This window comes from Augochlora pura, chromosome 10 (assembly GCF_028453695.1).
Source record: "Augochlora pura isolate Apur16 chromosome 10, APUR_v2.2.1, whole genome shotgun sequence".
NCBI lineage: Eukaryota > Metazoa > Arthropoda > Insecta > Hymenoptera > Halictidae > Augochlora > Augochlora pura.
This window is the reverse complement of record NC_135781.1, coordinates 28394343-28408670: the sequence shown is the minus strand read 5'-3', so window position 1 is coordinate 28408670 and position 14328 is coordinate 28394343. Positions and strand designations below refer to the sequence as shown.

The 14328-nt window shown below is 32.3% G+C and overlaps 3 protein-coding genes across 5 annotated transcripts; 2 read left to right on the top strand and 1 right to left on the bottom strand.

The window, feature by feature from the left end:
• Positions 1-492: 492 nt before the first annotated feature.
• On the bottom strand, positions 493-4486 carry LOC144475618 (uncharacterized). 3 transcript variants are annotated; one of them, XM_078191676.1, is made up of 5 exons: positions 4368-4486; positions 3604-4153; positions 2770-3359; positions 1579-2688; positions 493-1502 (listed from the first exon to the last, which is right to left on the bottom strand). In XM_078191676.1, exons 2-5 carry the CDS (start codon positions 4106-4108, stop codon positions 873-875), a joined length of 2835 nt encoding a protein of 944 aa, XP_078047802.1. In that variant the 5' UTR covers positions 4109-4153; positions 4368-4486; the 3' UTR covers positions 493-872. The 3 variants fall into 3 exon arrangements, with proteins under 3 accessions (XP_078047802.1, XP_078047803.1, XP_078047804.1); XM_078191677.1 differs by having other exon boundaries at positions 4230-4468; XM_078191678.1 differs by lacking the exon at positions 4368-4486 and adding an exon at positions 3436-3482 and having other exon boundaries at positions 3604-3676.
• A 265-nt stretch (positions 4487-4751) lies between these two features.
• Positions 4752-10390, top strand: LOC144475516 (uncharacterized). Its single transcript, XM_078191489.1, has 8 exons — positions 4752-5000; positions 5291-5452; positions 5541-5715; positions 5828-5929; positions 6000-6269; positions 8701-8878; positions 8987-9722; positions 9800-10390. The coding sequence occupies exons 1-8, from the start codon at positions 4837-4839 to the stop codon at positions 10143-10145; spliced, it is 2133 nt and encodes a 710-aa protein (XP_078047615.1). The 5' UTR covers positions 4752-4836; the 3' UTR covers positions 10146-10390.
• Positions 10391-10749: 359 nt separating this feature from the next.
• Positions 10750-13820, top strand: LOC144475619 (uncharacterized). The gene is made up of 8 exons (XM_078191679.1): positions 10750-11369; positions 11995-12157; positions 12223-12467; positions 12523-12701; positions 12780-13023; positions 13087-13259; positions 13335-13469; positions 13532-13820. Exons 1-8 carry the CDS (start codon positions 11304-11306, stop codon positions 13578-13580), a joined length of 1254 nt encoding a protein of 417 aa, XP_078047805.1. The 5' UTR covers positions 10750-11303; the 3' UTR covers positions 13581-13820.
• Positions 13821-14328: the final 508 nt, after the last annotated feature.

The following is a 14328-nucleotide window of genomic DNA, read 5'->3' as shown; positions in this document are numbered from 1 at the left end:
TCTCATGTCGATAGCTTCGCATGTAGTCTGCAATATTATAACAATTATAAATTTCTTAATTAAATACTGAAAAAGTATGTAACGGTACTTACAACTGTACAAGCAGCTTGTACACTGGACATTTTATATCCCGTTTTTTTACCACGTACGCTGCAAGTGGTCTCTTCTTATGTTTCTATATTAAAATTACTGTACTGATATTAATGTAATATCTATAACTTACGGCTCGCTACTTCTTTATGTATTATTATAAATTGATAATTCGTAACTCCATATATTAAATGAATAATTCCTTTCAAGAAGAGAGAAATATAATTACCAGCTTTTTAGAAGGATATACATACCCGCAATAGTTCAGGCATTGGCATTATATAAATATTGATCAAACACTAACTTCAGCATTGTGTAGTTATACACATATATCAGAATTTTGTTTTCTTGTAATTAATGTATAAGGTAGAAATTAATTTCAGTAAAATTGTAGTAGTTACAATATACATTTTATATTTCGTAAGTATTTTACATGTAACAGTAATTAATAATTTACTTTCATTCATTATAAGTATGTTATAAGTATGTTAAATAATGTAGATATTTTTTTAAATACAAAAATACACAGCTAGCGGAACTAACATAACACATGAATAAATATTCTCATAATAACCATTGATACCACAGAATATAGCTTTATCCTGTAATCAGAGGGCACATTATTAGCCACAAATATTATCTTCTCGATGTATTGATATATAATACATCGTAAATATATTTTAATATATTTACAGCATAAGAGTAATAATAATACTGCTGCTTAAACAGTTGAATTTTCGTTTAATTTCTGATTAATTTATCTGACAATTGTAAATAGCTTTTTAAAGCTTCGTTTTATGAATCGTTTTGAAATATCCATTCCCATGCAAACCCAAATACTCTGACCAACTTTGATGTGAAGAAATGTTTTTGCAGCTTTTGTTAACCAACATATCTTCTGGACATGCACATTCAAGTTTCATTCTTCTTATTATCATTTCTCCGAAAGAAATTTTATAATTTTCTCGATCAGTTGCTTCCTGATACATTTTATAATTAACACCACGTTCAGCTAAACATTCTTTAACAAAATCATCCTGGTTTTTATAATGCAGTTTTTGAGTTGAAAGTGTCTTTTTCCTATGAATACAATCTAGATCTTCTTGAACCAAAATTTTAGATGAATCGGAAGATGGTAACGAAAATGTAGAAAATACTAGATCTACAGAGATTGTATCTTTTGACACTGAAAAAGAAGGTAATAGCACTCCAGCTGGTGATTGCTTTTGTATACCATATGTCCGATACATTTGATTGCTTCTAATATCGACTTCTCTCTTTATTCTTTGCGAATATAGTTTTGCTCCATCTAACTTATTTGTAAAGTTCAAAATTCTTTCAGAAATGTTTCTTCCATTTTGATTTCTCATTGATTCTCGTTTAAAAATTTTTTCTATAGAAGCATCTTCTTCCTGAAATGTATTAGTACCGTTAGTTAATTTAAAATACCTTAAAAGAAAACTAGATAATAGAATGAAAACAACCTACCGCAGAACTCCATTCCATTGATGCATTTGTGTTACTCTTATTTCCTGTCTCTAAATTTACATCTCGTTTTCTTAAATGTATAATTTTCTTACCACGATTTGTAACATAATCGTTTAGTTGTTCAAATTTGTTTGTTTCATTAGTAACATCTGTTTCATTGCGAACTGAATTTCTTACTGAATCATTTGTACTCTTATCAAAATTATTAATAGATTTGCTGTCAATACTATTTCTTTGTTCTCGTACTTGGTCTGCTTGGGGATAATCGATAGATTCCTCTTCTTCCAGATTAATATTTTCTCCATCATATGAGCCATCATAGTCTTTGGTTTGTATACTTTTTTGTGTCCATCGGTTCCCATTTTTCCAAATATAATCATTGTTCAAATTATCGGTATCATCTAGTTCAGTATTTATATCGGGTTTGATTTTCTCATTACGACTTTCATATTTTTTAGGCGATCTTTCGGATACAAATGCCGTGTTCATATATGACTCTATTTTAGGATTTAGATATTCAAAAAAATACAATACTATACCAGGTGGACCTACATGTTCACTCAAAGCATACAACTTTGTAGTCAACGTAGAATTAAATCTCAGCTTACAGATATCAGCATAAGATTCAAATGGAATGTTCGAGTTTTTCAAAAATTGGTATTTTTCTTTATCTGCCTCGTAATTGATACATTCAACAGACCAATGTAAAAACCAATCATTCCCAAAATCTTCAACAGTAACAGATAAGCCAGACATTTGTTTGCTTAAAAAACCTTCTATTGGTTTCTCAAGCAAAGGTTTGCCAGTTTTCCCATCTACAATCGTTGTAATAGTGTAATTATCAGTAAGAAAATTTGAATGTATTTGATATTTCACCATAAAATCTGGAATGTTATCATCATTGTAATAACCAGGAATAGGAATGCTTATTATTTTAAAATTAGGTATTGTATAGTTCCAGATAGGTTCAAATGTTAATCCGTTATAAACAATTATCGTAGAATTGGACATAGCAGTAACAATGTCTTCAACTCCGTCCATGGTAACGTCTACCAAAATTGGAGGTAATGGAGTATTTTCACCTGCATGATTATGTAGTTTTCTCAATTTCTAGAAAGAAATAGACAGTTCCTACTATTCATTGATTATTGCTTATAAATTCGGTCAATAAATGTTAAATAAATAACTTACTAAGTCACCATACATTAAATTCACTTGAGAAACTACATACAATCCTCCTGATTCTTTGTTGCTAGTAGTTGTAAAAACAAAAATACTTTCTCCATCTGGATGTACCAACTTTTGAGGTGCTAAGACTAATTGCTCTGTGTTTGGCAAAACTGAAGCATGTATAATATTTCCATTTATTCCTGATATTATGAGAATTTCGCTTAATTTTTTTGACTGTATAGTATGTGATGCAATAACATCTCCAACTTCATCCCCATCAATATCTGCAATAAATCTGGCATCATAAATATCAGCAAGTCTCCAATCATTGGAAGTTGATAGTTCTTCAACTGGTGCTTCCCATATGGTAGAACCATCATGACCACGGATCGCGTGGAGTATTCCTCCATGTCCACATATAATACAATCTTTAGTTGTGTCATTTGTTAAATCCAGGCCACAGTCAACCGAATAAATAGCATGAGCCATCCAGTGGGTCCAAAGAATATCCCCTGTTTTACCATCCAAAGCTATAACTCCACCAAAACATGGAACTTGTCCATTAAAGTAGACCATACAGATGTATTCTGATATATCAATCATATCCAAACCTGTTTGTTAAAAGAAGAGCAATGGTACGAATTAAATGTTTCTAGCATTGTTAACATTCATTAGAAGAAGATTTACCTTATTAAGTGAAGTTCAAACAAAATATAATGGTACAAAATTAAAATCTGTAAGTCAGAAAGTAAATATAGAAAAGAATGCAGAATGATATAAAATAGAAGTGGAAATAAAGTATTAGCAGTAGTCATTGTATAAAATAAATGTAATTATTTTCACAAGATGATATACCTGTACTAAACCCAATAATGATGTCATCCACTCCATCTCTATTAACATCAGTACTTCTTAATGGAGATTCAGGAGCCAGCTTTGGCAACGATTTAGTCCACAGAATTTTTGTGGTAAGTGATGTACAGGGAACTATATCAGATTCATATAATATCTCTTCATAATTATGAGATAACCAATTTTTTAAAATTGGCATTGGCACAGGAATTATATTTATAATGTATATACATAATGGGATTAAGCTTAACAGTAATATCAAAGCTATGAGCCCAAAACAAAGAGGTATGTAGCAAGTTCTAGTAGAAAATGTCTCAAAACTATATGATTTTTTACATCTTCTACGAGATGGCATTAGGGGCCTTTTAACTCCACCATCTTCATCTAATTTTAGGCTACCATTTTTTCCATCTCTAATAAATACTTCATCATCTATATCTGTCAGATCTTCTTCATCAAATCCATCTCGTACAGCTAATTTAGGCAAAGTTGGATAGATAGTAGACATATTTTTCAACTTATAATGTTTCTATAACCAACAGTTAAATCAGACCTGTAATAATGATATATTTTATTATAATGAAAAAAAATACATTATTCGTTACATTTTTTTTATATGTAAAATATACATTAGGAGTTCAAGATTTCAATGAAAAACTTCGCTCAAATATGTCAAATCATTACATTTTAACAACCATTCAACAGTATGTGACAAATTATACGAATACAATTAGGACGTTAATAATATTTATTATTTATTTACATACTTTCAGTAAATGTTCATTGAACTTTAGTAACAACAACAAAGAACGATTTATTCACAGAGAAATCTATACATCGCATACATTATATGCATGTGTGACACAGCATAGCTGGACATAAAACACTAAACATTTATGGCTCGTTCATAACATGCAGTGATATTAAAAAGATCTTTTTTCATTAACAAACATCGATACGTCATTTTATGAGATAGTGTTATTTCTATGAATAATAAATACAAATCTTCAATTAATGAAAAGTATACAAAATAAGAGCCTGTGAATGTTAGTAATGTACATATTTCACTAGAGCAATGTTCTAGGGTATTAACGTTTTAAGGCGTTTCTCGACGTTGTGAACAGTTGTGAAGGAGACATTACACACCTTGATTGGCAACTATTGTTGCTTGGGTTTGTGCTTCTTTCAGCAACCGGTAGCGTGTGGAGATACCGGTGAATATTAGTTAGTAACAAAATGTCGCACACAAAATTAATTTTTGTTCTCCAAATTGCGTGTTGTACCTTGTTTTGGAGCTTCATGTACGATAATTTTGTGGAATCATCGAAAAACACGTTTGCAGAACAACTTACCGAAGAGAATTGGGATCGTATGTTGACCGGGGAATGGATGGTAGAATTGTAAGTTGGATTGAATCTATGTCGTCAAATTTGATGGCGTGTCAAAAATTACACGGGAATTAAGGGAAGGAAAAGAACAAACGGGTTTCAATAATCTTTTTGATAATTAATGTTTCTTTAAAGAAAATTAAATCTTACAAAATGGGAATGATATAATTTCTTCTAGATTAAAATTATACAGGAAAAAGGGGAGTACTTGTAACTCATTTAAAATAGATGGTTGATACTTTTAGATATTAATGCAAATGATTTCATGTAGAAGTTTTAACTATGATATTTTTTTAATTTAGTTATGCACCATGGTGTCCTGCTTGCGAAGCACTTGAACCTGTTTGGGAACATCTTGCATCGCAAAAGAAAAGGTTGAATATCAATGTTGGAAAAGTGGATATTACTGATTCACCAGGTCTCAGTGGAAGGTTTATGGTAACTGCTTTACCAACAATATATCAGTAAGCGTTATTTATTTTCTTGTTATACATTTTAATTTGGTATCTCATGCAATGGAATAAAATAATAAATAATTGAATCATTTTCTAGCGTTAAGGATGGAGTGTTCAGACAATACAAGAGTCCCAGAGACAAGGATTCATTAATTGAATTTGTATCTGAAAGAACTTGGGAAAAAATTGAACCAATTCTTGGTTGGAAGAGTCCAACTTCTATTCAAATGTCTATTATTAGTCAATTTTTCAAAATGTCACAAGTATTAAGGGTAAATAATAGTATAATGTAATTTCTAGACAGTCACTGATACATATTTTAATACTGTACTGCTTTTTGCAATATAATTATTGGTTTGTAGAGCAATAGATTTATTTTTGTAGGGAGTACATAACAAGTTGATGGAAGATTTTGGACTACCTACATGGGGAAGCTATTTAATCTTTGCCGTTGTAACTATTGTCTTAGGCGCTGTATTGGGTTTGGTAAGTTCTCATGATCTTACAACTGAGAATAAAATAAAAATAAAATAAAATTTTATTTCATGGTATTTAGGTCATTGTGTGCTTGATCGATTTGATATATCCACCAAAGCCAGCGACGCTTCAAAACAGGAAGAAGCAAAAAGATGGTTCTGGTGGATTCATGCAGGAGAAAACCATGCAAGATGAAGAAATAGTTGAAAATGTGAAAGATGATTTGGTAGATGAAGAGTCTGAAGGAGAGGGATCAGATGCTGAAGAGAAAGTGAAGGATGCAGGAAAGGATTCGAAAACTGAGCCAAGTAGTCCGAATGTTCGCAAACGTAAGCCACGTAAAGCTGATTAGACATACCATTTGGTTGTATGTAAATATTTAACATCTGGAAAATGGAAGCAAATGATATTTAGCAGTTTGTAACGCCAATTCATTTTGATAAATGAGAATGATGGCATGATATTATAGGATGATCTAATGATTATTCAAAAGGAATTGTAAGATTTCATGCGAACAGGGAGAGAGAAAGAGAGAGAGAGAGAATGACAGAAAGTGAGAATGAGATGGAAATCTTAGTTTCTAATAACGACTCATAGTTAATTGAAATATGAACTATTTTCAAACACAAGGAAATCTTTATTTCATGTAGAACCGAAGGTTTTGGAACATTAAAATTATTGTACCTCAGGTATTACTTTTTAGGAGTTTAGATCAATAGTTACTACAACATTGAATAGATTCTCTACAGCAACAATTTATGCGTTTTTGGCAGATAATTTCTTCCGAACTGAGACAGATGGTACTTTTGTCAGAAAAACTTTGAATTTTTTTATTATCATATTAATAAGCATTTCATAAACGTTCTGCTATTCTTAAAAAACATAACAATCGTTTTTGTTATATTTCTTAATTTTATACTGTAATGAATCACTACGCAAATTGATAACATAAATGTTTAACATCATAGTTGACCATAAATAACTAATATATTTTCCTGTACAAACTGTTTATTTATAATCTTTGCGTACAATATCGTCAAGTAAACGAACGACTATTAATTATTTATGCACACAATGTTTACCTAGTGACATAAAAAGCATTTCTTTTGATGTTGGAAAAGAACAACTCTGAGCAATTTCTGATATCAACGCACCAGTTTTGTATTCATTTACTTTTTATTTCTATCGACTTGTAAAATTTGAATACGTTAATAGGTAAATAATGAATTGAATTAATTTGATTTGTCTGTAGAGTTATTTTAGATAAAAAGAATATTCACAGTATAGTAATAAACTTTTATATATATTGCGTGACTGAATTTTTAGTAAATATAGTTTTAAAGTTACTCCTTATCATACTTTTTAGTACAGGAATAAAGATATTATTATCTCAATAAAAATATTCGTATTTGTAAATAAATTATAATACATAATACCTAATCTATAGTCCGAAACTTTTATAGTGCTTGTATTCAGTACAATGCGAATGTTTAGTTAAATGTATCACGACATATGCTACTTCGAGTTAAATACATACATGTTTACGAAAGAAAAAAATTGTTGAGATAGACCACACTTACAACAATTAGTAGTATTTTACACAGAATGCAACTAATCAAACCATATAAGACGTCTTCCGTACATATTAAAATTCCACTACATATAAAATTGTATTCATAAAACGTATTATTATTCATCTAATGCACTAAATTTTTTTATTATATTTAATTCCAATTTGAATACTAAACACATTTATACTCTACAATCATTTGTAACATTCCTTAAAAAAATATAATATATTTTTACAAAAGGATTAAGTTTAATTATGTAAAAATCAACTAATTTAACTAAGATATTAACATTTGTAAAGCCGACTGCCTAATAAACTTATTAAGTAATATATTGTGCTTGTAAAAATGTATATTTATTAAAATATGATATGACGGTATACTTACAAATATTGGTAGAAAGTTATTTAAAAAAGAGATTAAAATGGTAATAACAGAATAGTCTAAACTGTAAAGTATTCCTTTAATTTTGATAAAATTTTCGTAATTCGAAGTTATCAACGGTATTGTACCGGAAGTGACGTAGCATTTCAAAACTTATTTGGTTATGAGATCTTTGATGTATATTATGTAGAAAAATTATAATACTTTAAGTTATATATTTTATTTACTAATCACATAGTTTTTAATTATTTTATTTATAATGTACGTGTAGTCTAAAAGATAACATTAAAATGTGTACATATGTACTTTCACGTGAAAAATGGTCATTAACTTTTATACGCATGCGCAAATAGATGAAATTCGTCGGAACTGCGCGTTTCATGCAGAAACACGAGGAACAACGAGGAACGCGTGTTTAACTTAACCTGGAACGCTCGATATTCAACCACGTTTAGGGTGGTATGTACAGTTGCTCTCGTAAAACGGAAAATATACACGTTTGTTTGTTGTTTAAACTATATCTCACTGAAAAACGACTAGCGGTTACATTAACAATCTGGTAAGTTATATTATAGTCAGTTTAAATTAACAATAAAATTAGAAATGCCGACTTATTTGTATGGTTCACCTTGCTCTGATACATGTGGCTCTTAAAATTTTTTTCACGCCGATCTATATTATCAAAACAATTAATATATAGTTTCTTAGGAAGTTGCTTTTAATACAAATTATAAATAAAATTGGTTTTAATATATTAGATACTCAATAACAGTATTTATAATTCTCTTTATTTTATGTAGATTACTGCTTATAATTTGAAAAAAATCAATCATGGTTAACAAAAGTAAGAAGCGTTCTGTTAGCGAAAGTGAGGTAGCTGTGAAAGGAAAGCAGGAATTTGTCTCCAAAAAGAAGAAGTCAGCAAATGGAGTGGTACAAAATGGACAAGGAGTCCAAGAAGTAAAAAAAGAAGTGAAGCCTCAAGTAAAGGTTGAAAAGAAGCCAGGTAGGAAAAATATGAATTTTTAGTAATCTTATAATATTTCAGTTTCTTTAATAAAAAATTAAATATAGCTACTATAAATAAAACTAAATCAAATGTTTAATGATAAAGGTGGTGAGAAGAAAGATAAGCAAAGTAGGGCGGCTTTCCGTGAGCAACGTAAAGTGGCAAGAGCAACAAACTCTAATAAATTAAATCGTGACATACCTATTGAAGAACTTAAAAAGAAGATTGAGGCAATTGAAAACAGAGAAAATCTTTCAAAGACTGCTAAGAGGAAATTATCTTCCTTGAAAAAAATATTAGGAGTAAAAGAGGGTACAAGTAAGCCTAAGCCACATATTGCGAAGAAACAAGCACAGAAAGGAAAGAATGAGAAACAAGTAGTAACTTCAAATAAGAAACAAGTAAAAGAAACTGTAGAGCAGAAAAAGAAAGTATCTGAAAAGGTTGAAGCTAAGGGATCTAAGGATAATAAAAAGACGGACGTTAAGCAAGGTAGTTTGCTTCTTGTAAAACAAAAAAAGTCAGACGATGATGATGATGATGATGTGGAGGACGATGTTGACGTAAATGCTAATAGCTTAAGCGAAGATGAAGATAATAGCGATGTAGAAGAAGAAGAAAGTGATGAGAATGATAGCGATGTAGAGGAAGAAGAGGAAGATGATGAGAATGATAGCGATGTAGAGGAAGAAGAAGAAGATGAGGAGGAGGAGGAGGAAGACGACGACGAAGAAGTTCAAGAAATTAAAGCAAAGGATGCTCAGAGTATATCTAAACAAAATGTAGAACAAGGAGGGAAAAAAAAGAGATTCGTTCTTTTTGTGGGAAACCTGCCTTTTACGTAAGGATATATACTGTTTATTACTGTAATGTTAACGTGCTTTCATATATTATATAATTAATTTATCTCTCTTTTAGCGTCACACAGGAAGAAATTAAGAAGCACTTCTTAACTAAAGCCAGTCAAATAGTTGACATTAGGATACCGAAAACTAAAGAAAACGCGCCAAGAGGATTTGCATATGTAGAATTAGGTAATCAGACAGACTTTGAAAAAGCTATGTCATTGAACAATTCGTTCGTTAATGGCCGAAGAATAAAGGTGCAATACTCTGGAAGTAACAAGAAGGAAACCGTCGCAAAAAATCAGAAGTTACAAGCTCTTCAAAAAGCAGGAAAACTAGCTGGTGGACAGAAAAGAAATTTTCAGAAGAAGGGTGGCTGGAAAGGAGGAAAGCCAAACACCCAGAAGACGATGACATAATTGTTTGATGAATAGAGCGAATTATAAACGAATCATTAAACAATTTCTTCCCTACTGTTCTCCCTCTGACATCTAGTATTAAGCTTTTTTTATTTTAAACGAGATACTGAAAATATTATGTCACTGTCCGTATAGATAAAACGAGTATCTATTAATTGATGTGTAATTAATATTATGAAATTTTAACATGATTCTTATAAATGTGCACGATTATAGAAAAAATATAACTGTATATGTACACATTACCATACCGTGTGTATTTATTGACGTATATCCAGAATGTTATAAATATAGGTTGCTGTGACATTTTTATAGCAGGAGGAGGTTAACTAAGCAGCTCCAAATATCAAGAAAAATGTCTAAATGTGAAATTACGCGTACAACAAAGAATCAAAATCAATCTTTAGATTTCGAGGCAACAGTTTTGTGGACGGACGAACTCATAGAAGTACAAAATTTCAAACAGTACTTGTTTTTTCTCTATAAATACAAGGCTTAATGTGTCCTAGGAGAAGCTGCCTGATAATATTATTTTCCCGAAGGAATTGAATCTGTTCTTGCGGAATCGGATTCAAGTAAAATATATAACAAATTAATACGATTAGATTCCAATGAAAATTGACTCGAAATTATCGCAATGTAATAGGATTTAACTGCTGAAAATGGTTGTCTGCGGCGAGTCCTCGAGGAGTCTGAGGAAAAGCTTCGAAAGAAACAATCTGAACCGACGACGTCCACAATGATTTTGGGGAAACCGAACGAAATGGCCACTGTGAAAATAATCGAGCTTAGCAAAAAGTGCAGAGAACAAGCTGCTGAGATTGAAGTTCTGAAATCAAAATGCAAATCCCTTGAGACTAGCTTGAATAACAAAGAAACTGAGTTGGAGAACGAAAAGCTGAGAGATCGGAAGCATTCGACGACTGACTCCTCCCAAGAGAGTGAGTTATAATTAAGCATGCATATTGTTAGGGCCATCTCGTAAACAGGGAGAATTTGAATACTACTTCTTCTTGAATATATATCCCAAATTATTGCATCGTTTTGAATGTGATGATCGAGATGCAGGATAGTGTTAACTAAGGTACTGAGAACGATCGACTGAAAGAGGACGAGGATCGAGTAAAGCAGCTAAATGAAAAATTGCAACAGGTGCAAATGAAACTATACGAGTCGAAGAATACCTGCACCAGTTTGAAATTAGAAATTAACAAATTGAACAAGGTATATACGACTCAAAATTACTCTTAACTTATCTCAAATTATCATAATTAAAAGTTTTAAAAAATAGCTTAAAATTTGTTAATTTAAGAATTAACAAATATTTTGTGGATACAGAAATGTTTAGGAGACTTTGTTACAGCTATAACACGTAAAAACAGTTTATTTGTTATCAATTAAAGAGAACGAAACATTTTTGTCATATTCGCCATAAGGTTTAATAGAAAATCTGGCACGAATCATCTGCGCTTGAAAATGTAACAATAGTGTCACCGTAATGGATAAACGCTGAAACTTGTAAACAAATTATCGATTGTGTATATTTCTAAAAAAAATATATTAGCACCATTATTTATTAATTGAAACGCTAGATGGCGCATTTTGCTAGAAATAATTGCTCTGACGGTAATCTTGAACAAAGCGCGGCAAACACGAAATGTTGCAAGTAAAAATGTAATTCTCATTGAAAATACCATCAAAAAATATTTAACTTTTGTAAATTAATAATTTTAACATAATCTTGAGTGTTTTCGACATGAAGAGTTCAAATGTATTGGATTAAAGTAGTTTGACTTTTGGAAGAATAATGAAATCGATGCTTGATTGAAAAGTAACTCGAATAATATAGTTACTGTGCAGCGAAGTGGGCGAGAATGTGAACCTGTGTAATCTATCGAACCAGCCTGGAGGATGGCGAGGCAGAGCTGAACAGGTTCAATTATTGCAACAGAAGGTAGCGGAATTGCAATCGAGATTGTCGGATTATGAAGGAACGCAGAAGACATCAATCGGTATTAGATATATTAATTAGAGCATGGAGGAAGCAATTTTTTAATAATCATCAATGTGTCCTTAGCATCCGTGGACCGGAAGTGTATGGCTGGTCTTCGGAACATGGAGAAGGAACGCCGCCAGCATATCGAGAATTGTGTGAAGCAGCTTCGTCAGTCAGAGATTGCGATTGAGAATCATAAAAGAAAGCTGGAGGCTTCGAAGGCGAGAATAAAGGTGTTGGAACATGAATTGAATGCAGCGAAAGGAAACATCGCGGTATTAAATGAGAAGAGAGCTCACGATGACCAAATGATCGAGACTCTCGGTGTAAGTACATGATTTCCTTGGTTTTCTTTTGAAAATAAAACTTGAAAAATCGCAGGAGCGGTTGAAAACTATGGAAGCAAGGCTACAGGATAGGGAAATGGACATGAAGATCAGGGAGGAGAAAATCGAGCGCGAGTCTATGAACTTAAGGAACGATTTACAATCCGCGCAGCTTCAGATGGAGCGTTTGAAAAGAAAATTGGAGGAACGTGAGATCGAGATTGATAAGCTCAGGTATTTTACTGTTTGTGGTGTTGAAAGATCAATGAACATTTCTAGAACAGTATTCAATTAGATTTCGATGAATTCTAGAGACGGGATTATTCCTGATGGGTGGATCAAAGCTCAGAGAAGATGTTCGGAAGAAGTTCATCCAGAGATTAACTCAAACAGTTTGAATCATAGTCCACCACAGACTTTCAGAAGCTCCAGCGATCCGAACGAGTATGTGACGTTCGCTCTTGCAGCCGAAGCCGAAAGAGAAAGACTACTGGATCTGGTTGCAGAATTGAACAGACGACTGGATAAAGAAAGAACCGAAACTGAGTTGCTTTCTGTACGAATCAGTAAAAGATAAAATTAAGTAATAATTTTCAAAATAGTTCTATTACTCTTCCAGAATTCTTTGCGCGACGAAAGATACAAGTCAGCAAAATTTGAGGTAAAACTCCGGAGATTGGAGTCCGAAAAGATGGGTCTGATGAGGACCGATACTGGGTATAGATCAAGACTTTTATCTCGATCAATGAAGACCAATGATGAGTTTATTAACGGCGAGGAAATGCGTCTGAAGTAAGAAACTAGCGAAGATCGAAATGCATCATATTTTGAATGCTTATGCATAGAATTTTTTTATATGTCCAACAGAATGGAACTATTGCAGGAAGAATGCCTCGCTTTGAAAGCAAGATTGGACACGGTACAACAAGACAAATCCTTGGATTTTGCAAGATATAAAGAAATGCTCGATCAAGTCAGGAAAATTTTTCAGGATGCGTGGAGGTAATTAAAAATGGTAAGGATGAAAGTTAAATCAAATGCTGACCGATAGTTTTCTATTTTAGGGGAAGATCACTACCCACTGCTGGCAGTCGTTCTACAATTACGATATAGCGTCAAATCAAATCGGCATGATAATAATTAATTAAAAGTAATCGCTTGAAAATTCGTGTAGGCATAAGTAAAACCATTCCGAATTTATTCTCGTGTAATTTGTAAAATAAACAAGTTCATCAAAGAGCAACAACTCGCAGCCAGTCCTTGTTTATTGTTCCTTCCGATTGAAATTGTGTAAGAACTACAAAGCGAGCAACGGTGATGTAAATGGGACACAAGATAAGGTGCAACACTCCGCGGATACGCGCGTGACATCGTCGAACCGGCAATGTTTCGTTTCTGTTACTCGTTATTCCGCCTCCTTTTCCGTTTCACGTAACCAATGTTTACCCTGAAACACTGCGTTTGCTATTGATATCGCTCGACAGTCCTACGACCATAAATTCATCCTGTTTCCCAAGATACGGAGAAACTCAAATTGGGCGTTCACCGATCATTGGAGAAATGGGAACGTAACCGGGAATATTTGATATAACTGACGATTAACAATATTTTTAAACCACGATCGACAATGAACAAGAAGTCAACAGAAGCTTGGTTAAGCACGTTAACTTTTGCCTGTAAGAAGAACACGGCGAATTAATAGTAACAGAGACTGATAGTGCAGTGGTCTAATAATTTATCAGTTCTCCAAAATGAGGATCCTTGGTGGAAGCAATTGCATCGCAATTGTTTTGTTCTATGCGTCATGGCGATAATTGTGGCTACCGTGAAAACTTTTATAAAAGAAAAAGTCGAGTGTAGG